At 29.8% G+C, this 18580-nt stretch overlaps 2 protein-coding genes across 4 annotated transcripts; both read right to left on the bottom strand.

Moving 5' to 3' along the window:
* Window positions 1-3977: 3977 nt before the first annotated feature.
* Window positions 3978-6868, bottom strand: LOC124842158 (putative serine/threonine-protein kinase PBL9). Of its 3 annotated transcripts, none has more exons than XM_047318581.2 (8): window positions 6710-6868; window positions 6514-6582; window positions 5795-6153; window positions 5629-5664; window positions 5166-5301; window positions 4945-5087; window positions 4724-4847; window positions 3978-4642 (listed from the first exon to the last, which is right to left on the bottom strand). In XM_047318581.2, exons 2-8 carry the CDS (start codon window positions 6545-6547, stop codon window positions 4206-4208), a joined length of 1269 nt encoding a protein of 422 aa, XP_047174537.1. In that variant the 5' UTR covers window positions 6548-6582; window positions 6710-6868; the 3' UTR covers window positions 3978-4205. The 3 variants fall into 3 exon arrangements, with proteins under 3 accessions (XP_047174537.1, XP_087965019.1, XP_087965018.1); XM_088108893.1 differs by having other exon boundaries at window positions 5795-6226; window positions 6710-6863; XM_088108892.1 differs by having other exon boundaries at window positions 6774-6861.
* An 8715-nt stretch (window positions 6869-15583) lies between these two features.
* Window positions 15584-17003, bottom strand: TIM9 (Tim10/DDP family zinc finger protein). The gene is made up of 2 exons (XM_047318657.2): window positions 16803-17003; window positions 15584-15939 (listed from the first exon to the last, which is right to left on the bottom strand). Exons 1-2 carry the CDS (start codon window positions 16895-16897, stop codon window positions 15753-15755), a joined length of 282 nt encoding a protein of 93 aa, XP_047174613.1. The 5' UTR covers window positions 16898-17003; the 3' UTR covers window positions 15584-15752.
* Window positions 17004-18580: the final 1577 nt, after the last annotated feature.

Raw genomic sequence — 18580 nt, 5'->3', positions numbered from 1 at the left:
TCACATCAGTTTGCAGAAACCAATGTACATACTCAACTTCATTTATCACCAATTTTTCTTTGTGGTTGTTCCAAGAAAAACGTATCTATAACATATACACTTTAAACTATCACAAAAAAACAAAATCTAAATGATCAACTAAACACAATCTTCAAAATAACACAAAATTATTATTGTTGAGAAATTCTTATTCCTTTGTAATTATTGTTGGAGTGATGTTTATCTTTCTATATATGTTGTGTTCAAGAACATAAGAAGAATAATTTATAAGTGTTCATTGTATGTGATGTTGAGAACATAATTAACGGTGCTAATTTGTAGTTGAATCCTTGAGTTTCCCGTTATAATTATCAAACGTTCTCTCCTTTTTGCATAGTTTTTTTTGTAGTGTTTTTCTCTTAAAGATAGTTTTTCAGTAATTGGATTTCCAATCGCTAAGTTTTAAAAGTGAGATTTATAAAATGATTACATGTCTAATAAAATTTAGCTAATAGTAGTGTTAAAAACTCTTGTTTCATATCTGGTGCCCTTATGCTTGCATGCTTTATATATCTTTGTTAAGAGGTATTATTGTGAAACTACACTCTTCCTTATGGTAGCATGCATATAATTGCATTCAGTTATTCATCATCTGTAACTTTTACATTGTAATTTCATCCCTAATTTCTAAAATGTTTGTTTATGTTGTTTGTGGGTTGGATATGAGATTTGAGTTTTGATATGAAGTGTTGTGACGGTTTGATGGTGAAGAAGATGATTGAAGACATAAATATAATAATGATGGTATTGGCTAAAAGATAAAGACAGAGAGAAGGGTCATGTTTGGTGAAAATGGTTTGAATGGATGACACTGAACATGGAAATTCATTTGTAGAAGCACTTGTAATCTTTTCATCATCTCCAAACATGCAAATGCTTCCAACAAACGAAGGCAATAGCGGGAATGAAATTATCAAATTATTGAAAATATGAGTACAATCTAACTTTCAAAGTCTTCAACTAATTTAATATATAAGAATAAAGTTTACTATAAACACGTCATAATATTTAATAATAATATCATAATACAATGATGTAATAAATGTAATATCTTATTTTAGTAGTATAGAAGTAATAAAAGAAACATCACACATACAATATTTTAGAAAGCACACAAAGAAATACATCCATAATGGTATTACAATGATCTTAAATATATAATACAAAAACATATAAACACAATGGTCATATACAACTAGATATTATTACATTGATCAAAAGCATAATAATTCTTTTCAAAAGAGAACTTATACAGGACTAGATCATCGTAACCCTATATTGCACCACTACCATATTCCTGAACGAGATCCATTACCACATCATCATTTTCTTACATCATTAAGGTGATCATTACAAATAAAGAGAACACATATCCAAGAGAAAGACAAGAAAGGGTAATCTAATATGCACAACAAGTAATCATATAACAAGTATAGAGATATTAATACATATAACTCATTAATACCAACAACTCTAGCACATACAAATACTCATACTAAACTCGATCATTCGGATACATATATTGATAACAGACTATGTTGAGTTATACACTTGTGGTGGTGAAACAACTCACCCACTCAAGATGTCACACATAAGGTTAGTTGTTAATAATCTTTGACCAATATAAAACCTCTAAATTAGGACTTTCTACACCTCTCACCATATATTTTACCATTTCCTACTTGAGATTGGATGATTACTAGAGTAATAGGATAACTTCCAATACATAATCCTTATATAAATACATAATATTAACTACCACAAATCCTCCTTGTATTATTGTCAACCATGATTAGATTCCAGTGAGAACCAACCATTATTTTAGCATGCACATAATAACACTATTAAACAAATTCTATTATTAAAATAATGAAGTCTCATTATTCTAAACGTACGGTGAATTCCAAAATACGATTTTCTAAACTCTTATATTATTATTAATATAATAATAAAAGTTAAATAATGATATAAAACAATAAATAAATCGTTAAATAATGACATTGTTAATAAACTAAATAGTAAATCATTAGAAATAATATTTCGTTTAAATTTATAATGCAATTATGTAAAATTTAAATAATAATTTCAATAAAATGTCTATTATTAAAAATCTAAAACTATAAATTATTTAAACTTTTAAAGATAAAAAAATAAGTAACCATTTCAATTTTAATTTTTTTCCAAACTTAAAATTGTCAAGGAGAAATTTAAAATTCAATATATGTGGTAACCAAGTTTGAATTTAAAATTTGAAATTACAAAGTACTATAAAAATGTACTAACAAAATTTGCATTTAAAATTTAAAATAAAAAAATTATAAAATGAAAGCCTTTTAATAACTTTTCTACTTCTAAACAACTTTTACATGATAAAATTTAAAATATAGTAAAAAACAATAAAAAAATAATGAAATATTAACATTATTAATAAACTTAAAAGAAAATAAGTAATAAAATATTAAAAATAATATTGCTGTTTCGGTTGAATTCTCCCAGGATCGGTCGTCCTTCTTGCTCTTCTCTTTTTCGATTATCCAATCCACTCCGAGAACGCAATCCACTCCAAAGGGTTGTTTACCTACACAAGACACTCTGACGCTAAGTCATATATGTTTTATAAAGAGGTAATTATTTTACCTGGACATGCTTGTGGTAGTCATACACATTGATTAACCATTAACGCACAATATTTTTAGACAATGAAATCGATAATCAATTGTAGAGTGTAAGAAAATTTGACTCATTAATATCTGCTAATATACCTGTTAATTACCCATGATCATTAACTCTAATCGGTATATTTTATATAGTATAATTTCATTTAAATTTACCTTACATGTCAAAGTTAATGTCTCTTACATGTAAAAGTTAATGTATTATTATTTAAAGTATAATATATATTTTTAACTTCTTAATTTATTTCCAATTAAAATGAAAACAAAATTTCAGTGTTCTTAAAAATAATCCCTTTAAAAATTGTAGTTGGATACAGACACAGCTGAATGAATGGTCCAGAGCGTGTCCAAAACTCGTTTAATGATCGTGAATCTTGCATGAAGTCGCTCTTCAATTTGTCACACGACAAACGGTCCTAGTGACTGCGATTTGAATGCAAAGAATTTTCCACTATTCCCACTCGTGTTGTGATAGTTTCAATAAAGCACAACTTGACATCTACAAATCCTTGGCAACCCCGAAAAGAACACTGACAATTTATGGAGCTTCCAACTTAGATATACATATTTTGACGTACCATAAAATGGTTCTGAAAGAGTAAATTTTTATAGTTTAAAAAAAAAGTAAAAAAAAAATCAAATAAATGTAAAATAATTATGTGTATCTAAATATATTTTTCTACGATAAAATGTATAAACATAGACATGTGACTTTTTACTCAATGGACCCATGGTTCACTTCTTTTTCTCTATAGTGAGCTGGTTCTTGATGTGAACCATGCACTTTGTGGTATTACTATTATATTCATATTGCATAACAAAATCTACCCAACATCCTTTCACCATGATGGAAAAGAAATATCTTTGGAAGATATTAATGTTGGGTGTAGGAAGGAAGAGTCCTTAAAGAAATACAATATTAGAGTGAAATCTAATTATATAAAGAATTAACATAATTTTTTATTTAAAATTTTAAGATAATTAATTAATAAATTTAAATATTTTATGATGTTTTATTCTTTTATTTTTTTATTCAAAATAGCAAGAGAATGAGTTAACAAATTTTCAATTTTATATAATGTTTTGTTTTCTTATTTCTAAACAACGTAGAATTTAGACTCACCTTTTCATTCTCAAGTATTAACTCATCCCAAACTCTCACTGATTTCACTTTGTCCAACATTATGCCCATATTTACAAGAAACAAATCACAGACAAGTTTCACCACAAATTCCATGTGAAACTGAACTTTGCAATTAAGTGTAAGAACATAGAAAAGGAACACTGCTTACTTACCAATAGTGAAAAAACAACAAAATTGAGCTAACCAGAGTTACACAAGGAAGTTTCTGCAGTTCCAGATATGTTGGCTAAGGTTATGTTACAGACAGAACCTAGAATATGTACAAGCAATAATACTAAGATATGTAAAGCCTATAACAAACATTTGTGATATGAACGCGTTCAAGTTTATGCGGTACCACACAATTTTCAAGGACGTGTATTTGCAATGTCATGTGAGAGAGGCGAAAGTGAAGCTTTAGCGCTTCTACCATTAGTTAAATCATCAGCACTTTTCCTACGACTACGAGAGGTATTCACAGAACGATTATGATGCACATGCGGAACCTGCAGGTGCTCCAAATCTGTGACAACTTCGTCCATGTTTGGTCTCAACTTGGATTCTGTTGCAAGGCATCGCAGACAGAGGGTAGCTACCTTAAAAGCTTCATCTATGTCATATTGACCTTCAAGACGGTTGTCCAACACACGCAGAAGCTTTCTCTTGTTTGCCATGTATGGCTTTGCCCATTCCACCAAATTGTGCTGCCCTGATGGTCTGTTCTTGTCCACAGCCCTCCTACCAGATAACAGTTCTAGCAGAACAACTCCAAAACTGAAGACATCACTCTTAGCACTCACATGACCTTCACCAAAATCATATTTGAAATAACTTTAGAAGTGCCAATTTTGAAGAGTATATAAATATTTGTTTAAACGCACAATACCTGTGGCTAGATATTCTGGAGCTGCATATCCATAGGTTCCCATTATTCTACTGGAGACACGACTTTTGTCACGTGTAGGTGCTTCCATCGAGAGCCCCAAATCAGCAAGCTTTGCATTGTAATGCTGAAACAAATGAGCAAGGGAATCTTCAGATATGGTATCTAAATAACTTCCTCTATGTTTGAAACCTGATAGCCATATGTCTGTAAAGGGCACGTACTGAATCCAGCAAGACATTTGAGGTCTTGAAATCTTTATATATCACTTTTGTTTCAGCACTGTGAAGAAATGCAAGCCCTTTGGCAGCACCAAGAGCGACTTTCAAACGCAGGCCCCAAGAAAGAGGTTGAAAATATGAGCCTCCTGTTGCAACAATGTGGCTGATTTTAGGCACATTTCACAAGGTCAACGATTTGAAAAGATAGGACATGAAGAACTCACTCATGAACAAGTGATTCTCCAAGCTACCACGAGGCATAAATTCATATACCAGAAGACGGTCTCTATCTTCAAAGCAATATCCAATTAATTTCACTAGATGAGGATGAGAAAGCTGCCCTAGACAGTTTACTTCATCCTAACACAACAAATTTAAACACTGTAAGGCAAACCCGTGTAAGGGTAGCACTTAATCCTCATTTTCCAACTTTTCATAACAATGTTATTCAAAAGGCTTGCAGTGTGAGTATATATGTTTTTATATAATCAATAAATCAGAAATCATAAACTCATCGTGCATGAGAAAAGTTGTAATTGAATGTCAGTACAAACAACTTTTACACTGCATGAATACATATATTATATGCTCATTATTTACACCATACAAATCACTACACGTTCAGTATGTACTCATGTTAAAAGCTTGAGTTTTGTTTAGAAGAGAAACATGGATAAGATAAGGCACCTTGAGACTTTCTTCCTGAGTCATACCCTGCCTTGCCTACAAAGGAAAAATATTCTGAAAGATGAATTCATAGTTTAGCATTTAACAGAGTGAGTGTTTTCTTCTTAGTTAGCAGAAGTAAACCACATCAAAGTGTTTGAAGTTTAAAGAAATAGATTAAACTCACCAACCACTCCTCGTGACATTGGAAACTGTCTTGGCTAAGTCTTTTCACAGCAACAACAATCCCAGTGCCAGGTTTGGTTGCAGAAAGTGAGTGATCATCAATCCAACCCTTAAAAACCGATCCCAAACCACCCTCTCCTAATACACTGTCCTTACGGAAATTTCTTGTGGCAGCTGTAAGTTCTGTCAAACTAAAGCTCTTTAGATTGGATGGATGCAAGATCTCACCCTCACTCTGAAGAGTCTGAGGCACAGAAACCTCTGAGACCTTACTAATTGTGCTACTGAGTTCTTTTATAACTTTACTACTTGGACTGCTGAAATCTTTGGCATAGGCACTCACATTCTTTGAGTTTAACCCTGAGATTATATACATCTATATAATCAAAGTTCAACTTTCATAAACTACATGGCATATATCACATTCATTCAGCTGAAAAAATTGGATGTTAGTTAGGCAAACCAAACTCATTAAACAAGAGCTATAGCAAGGAAGCCAGGCTTAGTCTTAGTTAAAAACAACTTTGGTCTATTAAAATTTCCCATGTAGTCTTCTAAAACCACATGGGGTGAGGAGGAGATGAAGTTGAGTGAGATAAAAGTGGAGAACACCAAAACCAATCAACACAGAAGAAGCACATGGATCTAAACTTTTTTTCATAAGCATGTAGCTAGTACGGTGCTAAAACAAAGGTGAAGAAAAAAAATCTGAATATATACCAGTTTTAGTTTTGGTGCTCAAACAAACTCCCATGATAGAAGGAATACTAATTCCTTGAGCCTTGTTTCCTGTAGATCACAACAAAGTAAGTTCATTCAGATCAGGTTCAGCAAAAACCATGATCATGAATTGTAAAGAAGGAGAAAAAGAAAAAATTAAATGGAAAGAAGAAGAAAACAAAAATTCCAAGCAAACCTGTTTTCAAAGTAAAGCTGAATCAGAGGTTACAGAAAGAAGGAGAATAGAAGGAAGTACATACAGCTAGCCTTTACAGGGGATGCAGGAAGCGAGAGACACGAGTTTGCTGACATGTTAAACCTTAATTTAGTGTTAACTTGTGTGTGGTCCCTAGAGAGAGAACAGAAAGACCATTCAGAAGTTAAAGAGCAAGTTGACCAAAGTTTCAGATAAAAGCTTGGATGGATTAGTAAAGACAAAGAGATAGAGATATTGAAGTGACGAAGGAAGGTGGGTATGGCCATTCAAGTAGCATTGCATGGCCTGATGTAATGTAAGGGACTCCTTTTGGTCCAGATTTTTTGAACTTACAGTTAAACTTAATTTCAAAAATTAATGTTTAGATATTTTCCTACTATTTAATGATTGTTTATTCTTCTGTATTATCAGTGAATGACAAATGATTTGTTTCAGTATATAGAAAATTATGATCGAATATAACAGTTTAACTTAATTTTACGAAATCCTTTTGTGGACAAAAGAATGTCACATCAGTGCATGAATCTGCTAGCAATGTTCTAGAATTATCCACTAAAATGAGAAAATAAAAAATCTGTACTAATTCATTAACTTGTAGTTTATAAACCATACTTAGTTTATTAAATAAAACAATGAAAAAAAATACTCCATAAGCAATATGATTTTACAAAAATATGCTGCATAAGGGTAGAATCTTGGTTAGTTATTTCACTTTGTGCAGAAACCACAGAAAAAGTAATTGTGAATGAGTTGGATTATTATTTTGTTGGGTTGGCATTTGTTTATGATATATAAGATAAGGAGATAGAATGTTTCATGGTTTGGCTTTTGTTCTGTTTGTGGGTATGAATGATTTGAAGAGGGTAGGGTCTTACATCAAGTTGGAAGAAGCCTTCATTGTTTTGTAGCATTGCATGTTGTTGAACAGAAATGGACCCCTTCAGCTTTTTCCACTTGCTGATTTAATGTTAACCACACTTCACGCAAGTGATGCTCAACACGCTCACTTCTCATTATCCATGTCCCATATCGGAATATCCTAATTTTATAATACCCTCGTGCCATTTTCTATATTTTCTCTGTTCCAAACGTCAAAATTTTATTTTGGATTATTTTAATAATCAATTACACATAATTTTAACCACTATTATAATAAGTTGTGATTGTACTACTTCATATAAATCCAAAAAATTATGGTTGTACTACTTCTTCTAAGTATATCAAAATTATATTTTTTTAAAATAACTGAATATTTTTTAAAAATTTTAAAGTCATTAGATTTTGCTATTGTTTCTACTACATATAATATTTTCATAATGCTTAAAAATCAAAGTTTAAGACGCTTTATATATCTTTTCACTTTTCATCCTCCGATATGTTTTTTGAAGATAAAATTGTGACAAACAAGACTAACGAACAATACTATGGTAATTGACAAAACTATTTTAGATGTGGTAAAAAGAGTTTCTATCTTAAATGAGTTAACATAATACTCTTTCTCCTTTCCTTTCTCTCTCTTTCGCTATATTTTAGTATTAGATTATGAATCACATATCAATAAGTAACGAGGAATAAGTCCTTAATAAAAGGAACAATTCTCAATTGCCTTTTAAACAAAAAAAAAACTAGAATGATTAATGAACAACATCAATTGTTATCTAATCTTTCCTTTTAGAGCGCCTTAGGTTTCCTCTTAATTTTCTCTTCTAATGGAGATGGAGAGAAAGAAAAAAGAATAATGAATTTGCTCACATATGAGACCATGACCCCTTTATGTACTTTTCTTAAGTTTCAACATTTTAATTTGACCCCTCAACAAATTAAATATTGTTTATGGTCTCTACACACTAATCCTTTCATGACATATATTATTAGCCACAATTAATTAATTAGATCACTTTATGAAACTGACTAATAAAATATAATGCTCCTAACACATTTAATGATTTGTATATATATATATATATATATATATATATATATATATATATATAGAACGTGTTAGACTTTATGAACTTATACCTTGAGCATATGCATAAGATCTCCCTTCCGTTGATTATATCTCCATGTAGAACCAAAGCAAATTTCATTGCAACAATCGCAACCAAATTTGATAGTGATCAATAATATTGACATAACCAAATAACATGGATTCATCATGAAATATTAGCATGAAAATTAGGTGAAAGTGACATGTACACCTATTTTTTACTAGTCCTTACTTTATCTCAATGAGACCAATACAATAACCTTAACATAGAAAGTGTAGTGACTGAATAAGAAACCATATATTTATTAAACCAAATATGTTCAAAAGACAATGTATGCATACATTAAAACAAACATATAACTAAAACGCACAAAAGTGACTAACTCTCACTAAACCAAAGATTCCTCAAAAGTTAAAAACTCATATGAGCAACATGCTTATGAAAGACCTTAGATGCAAATCCTTAGTAAAAGGATTTGCTATCATAGAGTTAGTCCCTAAGTGTTTTATGGAAATCCATCAACTCTGTACCATTTCTTTAATGACTAGGAACTTGATGTCAATGTGTTTTTTACTTGCATAAGCTCTTATTGTTATTAGAATACAATACAAATGATTTGTTATAACAATATAACTTGAGTGGTCTTTCAATTCTTTTCATAATACACAACCTGTGACAAAGTTCTTTAGCCATTTTCCTTTATTTGATGTCTCATAGTATGCTACAAATTTTATAGCCATAGTTGATGAAGCCATAAGGGTTTGCTTGGTATTGGGCCAATAAATTGCACCACCAACTAGCATGAAAATGTAACTTGAAGTAGACCTTAAACTATATTGGCATCCTGCAAAATGGAGTCATAATACCTAATGATCTCTAACTAGTCTAACCTTATATACATGAGCTTATAAACTTTTGTCCTCTTGAAAAAACTTCATAACTTTATTGGTTGTTTTCTAATTATTCATTCATGAATTGTGTAAATATTTTGCCTAAAACCCCAACTATTTATGTTATATCTGGTCACGTACATACTTGGACATACATCAAACTCTCTATTGATGAAACATAGTGAATTTTCTACATTTCTTGATTTTCTAAATTTTCTTTTGGGCATTGATTGAAACTGAACTTGTCTCTCATAACAATTGGAGAATCCTCTGATTTACTATCCTTCACGCCAAATCTTTTAAGTATGTTATCAACATACAAGACTAGAAAAATATACTTGCTCCAATTGAATTTGTTATACACACAATCATCAACAACATTCATCTCGAAGCCAAATGAGATGATAACTTAATGAAATTTTCGGTACCATTGACGAGATGTTTGTTTTAACCCACAAATGGATTTTGTCAATTTACAAACTATATTCTTTAGGTCTCTTGACATAGTTTCTAGTTGCACCACATCAATCATCTCATTAATGTTGTTATTGAGAAACATCGTCTTGACATCCATTTGATGAAACTCTAAATCAAAATGTGCAACAAGATTCATTATTATTTTAAAAGAGTCTTTCGATGAAACTTGCTAGAGGTTCTAAACTGGCTTCATCATAAGCAATTGTAAGAATCAGATCATTGATTCTTCCTCTAACCTTATTCTTCTCCCAAACTCAATATCCTCAAATAATGTGGTTGTTCTCGTCTCAAAAGATATCTTTAATTTAGGATTATAAATCTATAGTCCCTTATCTTATTGTTTAGGTCTATGAAGTCAATATTATGCTTAATATCATGCAATTATGTATTTAAGGATTAATTATAAGAAGTCATTGTGTCAAAGCATATACAAATTATCATTAACCAAAAGTGAACTGATTTCAACAAAACTTGAATTTAACTGAATTCATTATTTCCAAAACAAAAATAATTAACATAATTTGTCTAAATAAACAAATGAAATCAAATTCTGCCTAAAAGATGGTACAACTTAAGTTTCTTTCAAATCCAAAATAAAAATCAATACATAATAATAATCTAAGCATCCTATAACTTTCATCTCCACTAATTTCTCATCTCCAACATAGATCCATCTTTCAAAATAAATGGGCTTCCAGTAGCTTAGGCAACCATTTCTTTGCACATCAAGCATGATATTTCGTACAATACTTTTTAATGTGTCCAACTTTATTACAAAATAAACATTTATCAAACTGTTTTTGTTTCCTTTGTGGTGGACTTTAGTAACAACAATGTTGGGATTTTAAGTTTTCTTCCTTTTTCCCTTGTCATTAGAGTTACTGGTTAAGTGAACACTTTCAGTCTTTTCTTGTTTCCATCTCTCCTCTTCTTGTACACAATATGAAATAAGCTCATTAAGAGACCATTTCTCCTTTTGACAGTTATATGATACCTTAAACTGTCCAAACTGTAAAGGAAGAGAGATCAAAACCAAATGTACGAGTAAGCCTTTCGACAACTCAAAGCCTTAAGTTTTGAAGCAATGTTTGACATCTCTATGATATACACTCTCACATTTCTTTTGCCTTGATACTTCATGGAAACCGAGCTTTGAAGAAGCACACTTGTTTTTGTCTTATCATTTTTCACAAAGTGTTTTTCAATCTCAATAAGAAAATCTTTAACACTTGTAATTTCTTCATATACAACACCTTTAAAGACCTTTGGAATGACGTGTCAGTAGTACAAAAACAGCGTACAACGTCGAATATTTTGGGCCTTTCACGTCGAATTCAAGAACGACGTTATATTAGGAGACGTTAAATTGACGTCGAATTTAAAAATTTCGATGTTAAATTTAACGTCGAATTTTATCAATAAACGACGTTAAATTTAAAGTCGAATTTTATCAATAAACGACCTTAATCAATTTTTTTATTTTTTTTAATTAATCGTGATCCTTTTTTACAACTCTACAAGACCTGAAAAGCAGAAAAACAACAAATTTCAATTTTGGATATTTTGTAAAGCATGAACTATGAACGTGTAATAGAGTATCCACAACAAACAACAATGACAAACAACAAACAAATTCAATTAAACAACAACAACAAACAAGTTCAACCAAACAACAACAACAAACAAGTTCAACAAAAAATAACAACAAACAAGTTCAACAAATAAGTTCTTCAAAACGAAAACGAAAACGAAAACTAACCTTGGTTAATCAGAATAAAGTGTTGCCACAAGTGAGAAAGAAAGCAGAATGCGCCTATGAAGGACAAAAACACGAAAATAATTGGTCAAAATTAACGAAAATCATACCTAAAGTAGTAAATTAACATGCATTTGTATCAAATGAAAGAAAGATTACATGTGATGGTCGTCAAACTTCGTTCGAGAAAAGTTTGAGCAGAGAAGAGGCTCTTGCGCGCTAAGATAAAGTGAATGAATTTTCAATCTCCCGCTCAAATTTTTATTGAATTCACTAACCTTTTGACGTCTAACGCTGGGGCATTCGACGTTTTATATTCTTTTACGTCGAATTACAATTCTAAACGACGTTTAATAATTGCATTTATTTAGAAAAATGTCACCGTTCATTTTTAACGTTGGCTATTGAGTGGTTCGACGTTGAACGCGTGACGTTATATGCTGTTTTTGCACTAGTGTGCTTAATGCGATTTGAGTGGTCCCATTTCTCATAATTTCTCCTCTCGTTAGAGGTACTTGAGTTTATAAGAGAAAAAGGTTTCTTATTCCTTAACGCGAGATCGAGGTCCATGTAGCTAAGAACTATCTCCATGCTCTTTTTCTAGTTAGTAAAATTTGTACTATTGAGGATCAAAATCGAATTTATATCGACAGATATTGAAGAAAATTGTAGTTGTATTTAACACAAGAGGAACAAATGAATTAAGCTCACACCGTAAAATTAATAATTATATAAATATATTCAAATAATGGTCTATCCCATCTCAAGACACCCAATGCACCATCAATATCAAGTCTTTGGGCATTGCTAGAGGTATCTTGGTTTAATAATCAAAACACTGACAATAAAACATGTCCAATAACAATCTATTTTTGGATTGATTTAAAATTGACATCAAAGCCTTATAATTATCATATATTTACCATCATAGGTGTGTATGCAGTACAGTCAAATATTAATCTTCCTTTGGATAGATCAATACTTGCATAGATATACATAAACATAAACATTCATAATTCTTCTATGAACTACCTTAATAAAACGCAAAAAAAAAAAAAAACAAATTGAGGATTTCCTAATTTTAAGTTTTCCAAATTTAGAGTTTCCAAATATTGAAGAAGAAAAAAACATAGAGAAAGGTAGTAACTAATATAACATTAATTAGGTTTTTGTTATTTTAATCCAAACGGTGCCTGAGTGGTGATCGAAAGAAGAAAATGATGAGAATCCTTAGAGAGAAGGTGGAGATGGTAAAGAGAAGGAGGAGATTCCGAAGATTGAAAATGAAGGGTGCATTCAAAAAAGTGGCACGACATTTGAAAGTTTGATTTTTACTTCTACCGTCAAAATCAATCGCCCAATCTGCATCACACATCTATCTTCCATTTTTTGAAATTCAGACACTCTTTAGCTTACACATCTACTCCACTAAGTTGGAGTTTTTATGGGTATGACAAAAGCACTGCGCATCAAGAAGAGACAGATTTTGGTGTGATGTTCTTAAACTAAGATTTTTCTATATTCCTAATCTATGGAGCGACTCAAATTAGTAACAAAATTGACTACATTAATTTAAAATAAAATGTGATACTATTTCTTGGAACGGTCTGGATGACTCATTAATTTTTTTTTCTTATCTGACTTAGAATTCTCATAGATTATATTTTTATTTGATATATTAGTCATTTCATAAGATATTATATTAAAGAATTCTCAATAGGACAACATAAACTATTAATAGATTATTACTCATTTCATAAATATTATATTAAAGAATTTAAAGCTCAATCAATAGTCTTAACAATCTAACTAAATTTTTCATTAGTGTCCAATAAAGTCAACCATAATAAAGCTTTAATATTTGTCTACCATTCTACAGTACTCATAAACAGTAACAAAATATCATGAAGTTATTTCTGAAAAAACTTCTCTTGTAATGATTCGACTGATTTAACATACGTGGTACATGTTTTTCTTTCTTTTTATTAAAATTTTTGTAGTAACATATCTAACATGAATTTATTTAAAAATTGTAATTAAAAATAGTAATCTAAATTATAACAAATTTAAAAACACAGAAAATAATATATTTTCTGCTATGTACACTGCTTGATGACAAAACAAAGTTTGTATTCCATTGTCAGATCTCTTATTTTTAATTCATTCTTTATAAAGTTTTTCTAGAGTAGAATTCATTATTAGTATTATCAATGATTAAGAAGAGTGCCACTATTTCATATCATTTAATTATTTTAATATTTTTTATTAACAAAAAATATTTTCTCTGTTCTTTCCAACAAGAAAATAAAGGATATTTTGTTATCTTTCCAATCTTTCCTTTTCCATCTTTCCATTTTCACCTTTTGTGCTATCTTTATTTTAGTGATGTCTACTCCACTTTGCTTCTCTTCATGGCCCTGGGCCATGGTTACAATAATAAACTAAAAACTAAAAAAAATGTTTAATATTTAAACAAATAACAGAGCATAATTATCCATTTTTACATATTTAGTGTGATTGGGATATGTATTTTTTTATTATCTTAATAATCAATTATAATCAGAATAAGTTTCTATTGTGAGTAAATCAGCAGAAAAATTATCTTAACATAATTAATTTTATTGTATTGAAAGACTAATCTTTTTGTTGTGAAAGGTTAAATATATTTATAGTCTTTAAACTTAAACTTGAATATCAAATTGAAATTCGTTTATGTTAATTGATACATTATGTTTTCAAAATTTTAAAAATTAATAAATATAATTATTAACTCAACAATAATTTTTTTTTGTTAAAGTATTCAATTGGTCTTCATATTTATTCAAAAATCTTACATAGGTCTTCATATTTGATTAATCTCAATTAAATATTTATTTTTTAAATTAGGATACAATTTGGTTATGTTAGGAAAACTTTATATTAGGTTTTTAAAGTTTGATAACACTATACCAAAATTTAGGACAAAAATAAATTTCAAATTTGCTCTAGATAATTAAGAACATATTTAACCCTCAAGGGAATTAAGAAAAAAAGAAGATATGTAGTTATTTTAAAATAATAAGACAGATGAAAATATAATAAAAGGGATAATTTTGATAGGGCAATCTTTAATCACACAGTTAATGCAGTAAAACGAGGGAAATTTTGTCAAAACAGCATATCTTAACATAAAGCCCATCATTCTAGCATAAATGATTTTGTTTTTCTTTTTAAAAAACAAAATGCTAATGCTAAACAATTACTGCTACCACAAATGAATATGTTATGTTAAAGAACACGCATTCCGTTACAAAAGTGAGAGAACCCAAATTCATTTTGGGGCCAAGAAAATACTACTTCCTTTTAGGCCCAAATAAAACTGCAGAGCCCAAATAAATATCACGAAGCAACATAGCACGACTCAATGCTTAGCATAAATAGCATAATGTTTATAACAATAAAACCAAAACCATAATCTCATCTTAAAAAACATGTCAATAAAAAGTGAAATCGTTATTTGCTAACAAATTACATATCAATCGGAGATCAATGGAGGCATATTTACATAATGTTAAATACTACTGAATGCACCTAATCCAATGCAGTTAGTGGCATAGGCTTTCTGCATAGTATAATGAACCAGTTATGCGTGAAATGGACCTTAGGGGCTGGGAGAAGGAAAGTCCTTAATAGTAATGATCTTCACAATGGATAAAAACTAGTTAGGTAACTAAAAACCTCTTTTAAACAAGTGTCAGGATTCCAAAGCACTGTGATTGTATAACCACAAATTTATTTAACAAGGATTGTTGCGTACTAATAGCAAATTAGTGTTCTCTACAGTATCTCATTTCTCAAGACCAAAAATGTAAGTAAAGTGCATTCAAAATAATGATAAACAGTTATCCATTTAAAGAAGTTGACAGACATCAATCTTGAGTTGCAGCTCCTTGGTTGAGCTCGGCAAACCTCATGCCAACCCGCATAGAATGCTTCAGAAATTTCTCTGCACATCTTCGAACACAGGATTCCTCTTGCTTTTGCAGGGATTTATGCTTAAATGTGTCAACACAATCAGTAAAGCATCTCTCAACAAGTGAATTATACATTCTCAGACTGCAATGAAACATAAATCTTACTCAGGAATGCCACCTTATACAAAGCAAAAGATCAACTAAACAAAGATTTGCTATCTCATAATTGACAATGTCAATTTCAAAACAGAAAGTTATTCATATATTCAAACATTTACCTTTCACAGATAAAATAGACTGTTTTAATGTCCCAAACTAAAACATTTCGGCATAATTTTAAAACATAATAAATTATTAACTTCATTCTTTATAGAATAGATATATCACCTAAAGGGCGCATAAAGTAATGAGCTATATAGTTAAACCTCTTCAATTAGTAGAAACCATTCCAAGTAGTTCATCCAGTATTGAAAAACCATCCATGATTAACCCACGGTGGTAAAATATATCAAACATAAATACATCACCGTATTAGTTTTATAACTTTAGGGATATTTAAGAAAAAATTGATAATTAGAATACCAGAGTAAGTCACCACAATTTCACAGCTATGCAAAGATTTTTAGAGGAACCACAGCAGTAAGTTCCCGTAATTACAAAATGGAGAATGGTAAAGGGCGTTAATTTGATTGAATGGAACTTATTTGAAACCATCTAGGCCGGTTTCAACAAATGTAGTTCCCAAAACGTCCAGAAGCAACATTCGCGTGCTGCGCTGGTTTTAAGGAGAACTTCACTCTGGGCTTCATGGAAAGGGCACACACAGATATTCTATAAAGAAAATAGTGTTGCCCATCACTAACAAATTAGCATGAAAGCCACAAATCTAAAAGGTAGTCATCAACACACAAGCTCATACAATATACATAAATTCCAAGTTTCCAAAAATGGAAAACGAATAAATGTAGCAAACTGAAGGTGATGAGAAGCAAAACGGAATTAAACCTATCACGGATTTGGAGCTGTTCCATCATGGCAGACATTCTTTGCCTATCCGCCTCAGGAAGCGATTCCAGATCCGCTAACATGCTTTTGTCCATACTTGATCCACCGATCAGTAACCGTCGAAGGGTTTTGCTAGAAAGTACGGAAGAAACTGCGATCGAGACAAAACCCTAACGCTGTAGAGAAAAAAGAAGAAGGTATATATAGGTCACACCACCAGTTTCCACTTAACCTAAAATTATTCAGGGTTTCAGCTTTTAACTAAAACGCATCGTTCCACGTATATTTTTGCCCCTTTTTGTTTTGTTTTTTTTCTTCCCAAATAAGAGTTAAAAGGCTGATAAAATGGGGTTACATTTTTTTACTTAAAAAACACGAATCAATTTGTTTTTTTCCAAAATTCAAATACGTGATAATAATAATATTTAAGCATGCTTCCAATAAATTTACTTTAACTGCTTTATGTATGTTTATTTTTTTATGATAATAAAAAATAATAAAATTATTATTATAATTATAGAGTAAATATAAATAATTTTTATAATTTTATTATCGATAATTATTTTAACTTCAAAAAATAATTAAATTTTAAAAAGCAGTCAAATAAAAAATATCAATTAAAGAGTATATTTGATAAAATAATTATTTTACTTTAAATAAAAGTTATTTAAAGGATACATAATAGAAAATAAATGTGTACACAGAAAATGAAGAATCTTTTTATATATTAGTAATGGTATGGATACATAATATATATAATTATCTGGTAAAAAAAAATTTAATGAAAGGGTCTGTAACACTTTTGAGAATTTTTTACTATTTTTAAAATTCCGACGTATTTTTTAACATCAACAATTTAAAATTAAATTTGATATTTTAAAAAAAGTCTATCAATAACTAAAATAAAAATATATCACGGTATAATTCTCTAATCATAAATATAAGACATAATTTAACGTTAAAAAATATTTGTTAAAAATATTAATCATGATACGATAATTACATATTCACAAAAAAAAATATTATGAATTTTAACTATTTAACATAAATGTTTATTCTGCAAATTTACCAGTTAATTTTAGACCTCGTAATTCTAAAGTTTATAAATCTGCAAGCTATGTGATTCGGAAATTCAAATTTATAGTTCTCAACTTTTTAAAATGAAAATAATATTTTATTTACCTTTTAGTTTTTGTTTTTTGTTTTTTTGAGATTCGAGTCCAAAATCTCGTTTTCGGCCAATGTTATTTTAAAGCCCAGAAACTTGGACAGAAAGCCCGTTTAGGACCCGACACTATTAATTACTTACGGGACAAATATAAATCAAAGAGTATATATATACAATCAATTTCTTTTGCTCTTAATTATTTTTTAAATAAAAAAAATTATGTTTATAGTATTAATCAATCAGAAGAAAACATTAGAAGTAAAATTCCAGCGGTGCAAGAAAACTATATCAGTTGACAATTATCATATTCTCATAATTTAGTTTCCATATACTATCATTTGCAACACTGTATTGTTTTACATTTTGCTACTCCTTTTATTGTTATAAAACAATAAAATTAACTTTTAATATTATTTAATCAACTCCTCTCCTTTTTACCATCATTGTAGCACTGAATATATAATGGTTGGAAAAATAGTCAAAATTTAACTTGTTTCATTTAGTTGATTAATATAATATATAATACTCTTTACATACATAAATTTTCTTACAACTCTCACATATCACATTTTTTTTCGCCTTTTTAGTAAAAATATAAACTAAAATAAAT

The sequence above is a fragment of the Vigna umbellata genome, chromosome 3, assembly GCF_029865625.1.
Source record: "Vigna umbellata cultivar VRB3 chromosome 3, Vumbellata_1.0, whole genome shotgun sequence".
Lineage (NCBI taxonomy): Eukaryota > Viridiplantae > Streptophyta > Magnoliopsida > Fabales > Fabaceae > Vigna > Vigna umbellata.
The sequence above is the reverse complement of the archived record's forward strand: the minus strand, read 5'-3'. Positions and strand labels throughout refer to the sequence as shown.

What these genes read in the sequence shown, in the direction of transcription:
- LOC124842158 (XM_047318581.2), bottom strand. Translation starts at nt 6,547, where the DNA reads ATGGGAGTTTGTTTGAGCACCAAAACTAAAACTG. An exon ending in GAGCACCAAAACTAAAACTG is followed by an intron (nt 6,154 to 6,513) that starts GTATATATTCAG and finishes ATATAATCTCAG; the next exon opens with GGTTAAACTCAAAGAATGTG. An exon ending in GGAGAATCACTTGTTCATGA is followed by an intron (nt 5,088 to 5,165) that starts GTGAGTTCTTCA and finishes TTGTTGCAACAG; the next exon opens with GAGGCTCATATTTTCAACCT.
- TIM9 (XM_047318657.2), bottom strand. Translation starts at nt 16,897, where the DNA reads ATGGACAAAAGCATGTTAGCGGATCTGGAATCGCTTCCTGAGGCGGAT. An exon ending in CAGCTCCAAATCCGTGATAG is followed by an intron (nt 15,940 to 16,802) that starts GTTTAATTCCGT and finishes GTTTCATTGCAG; the next exon opens with TCTGAGAATGTATAATTCAC.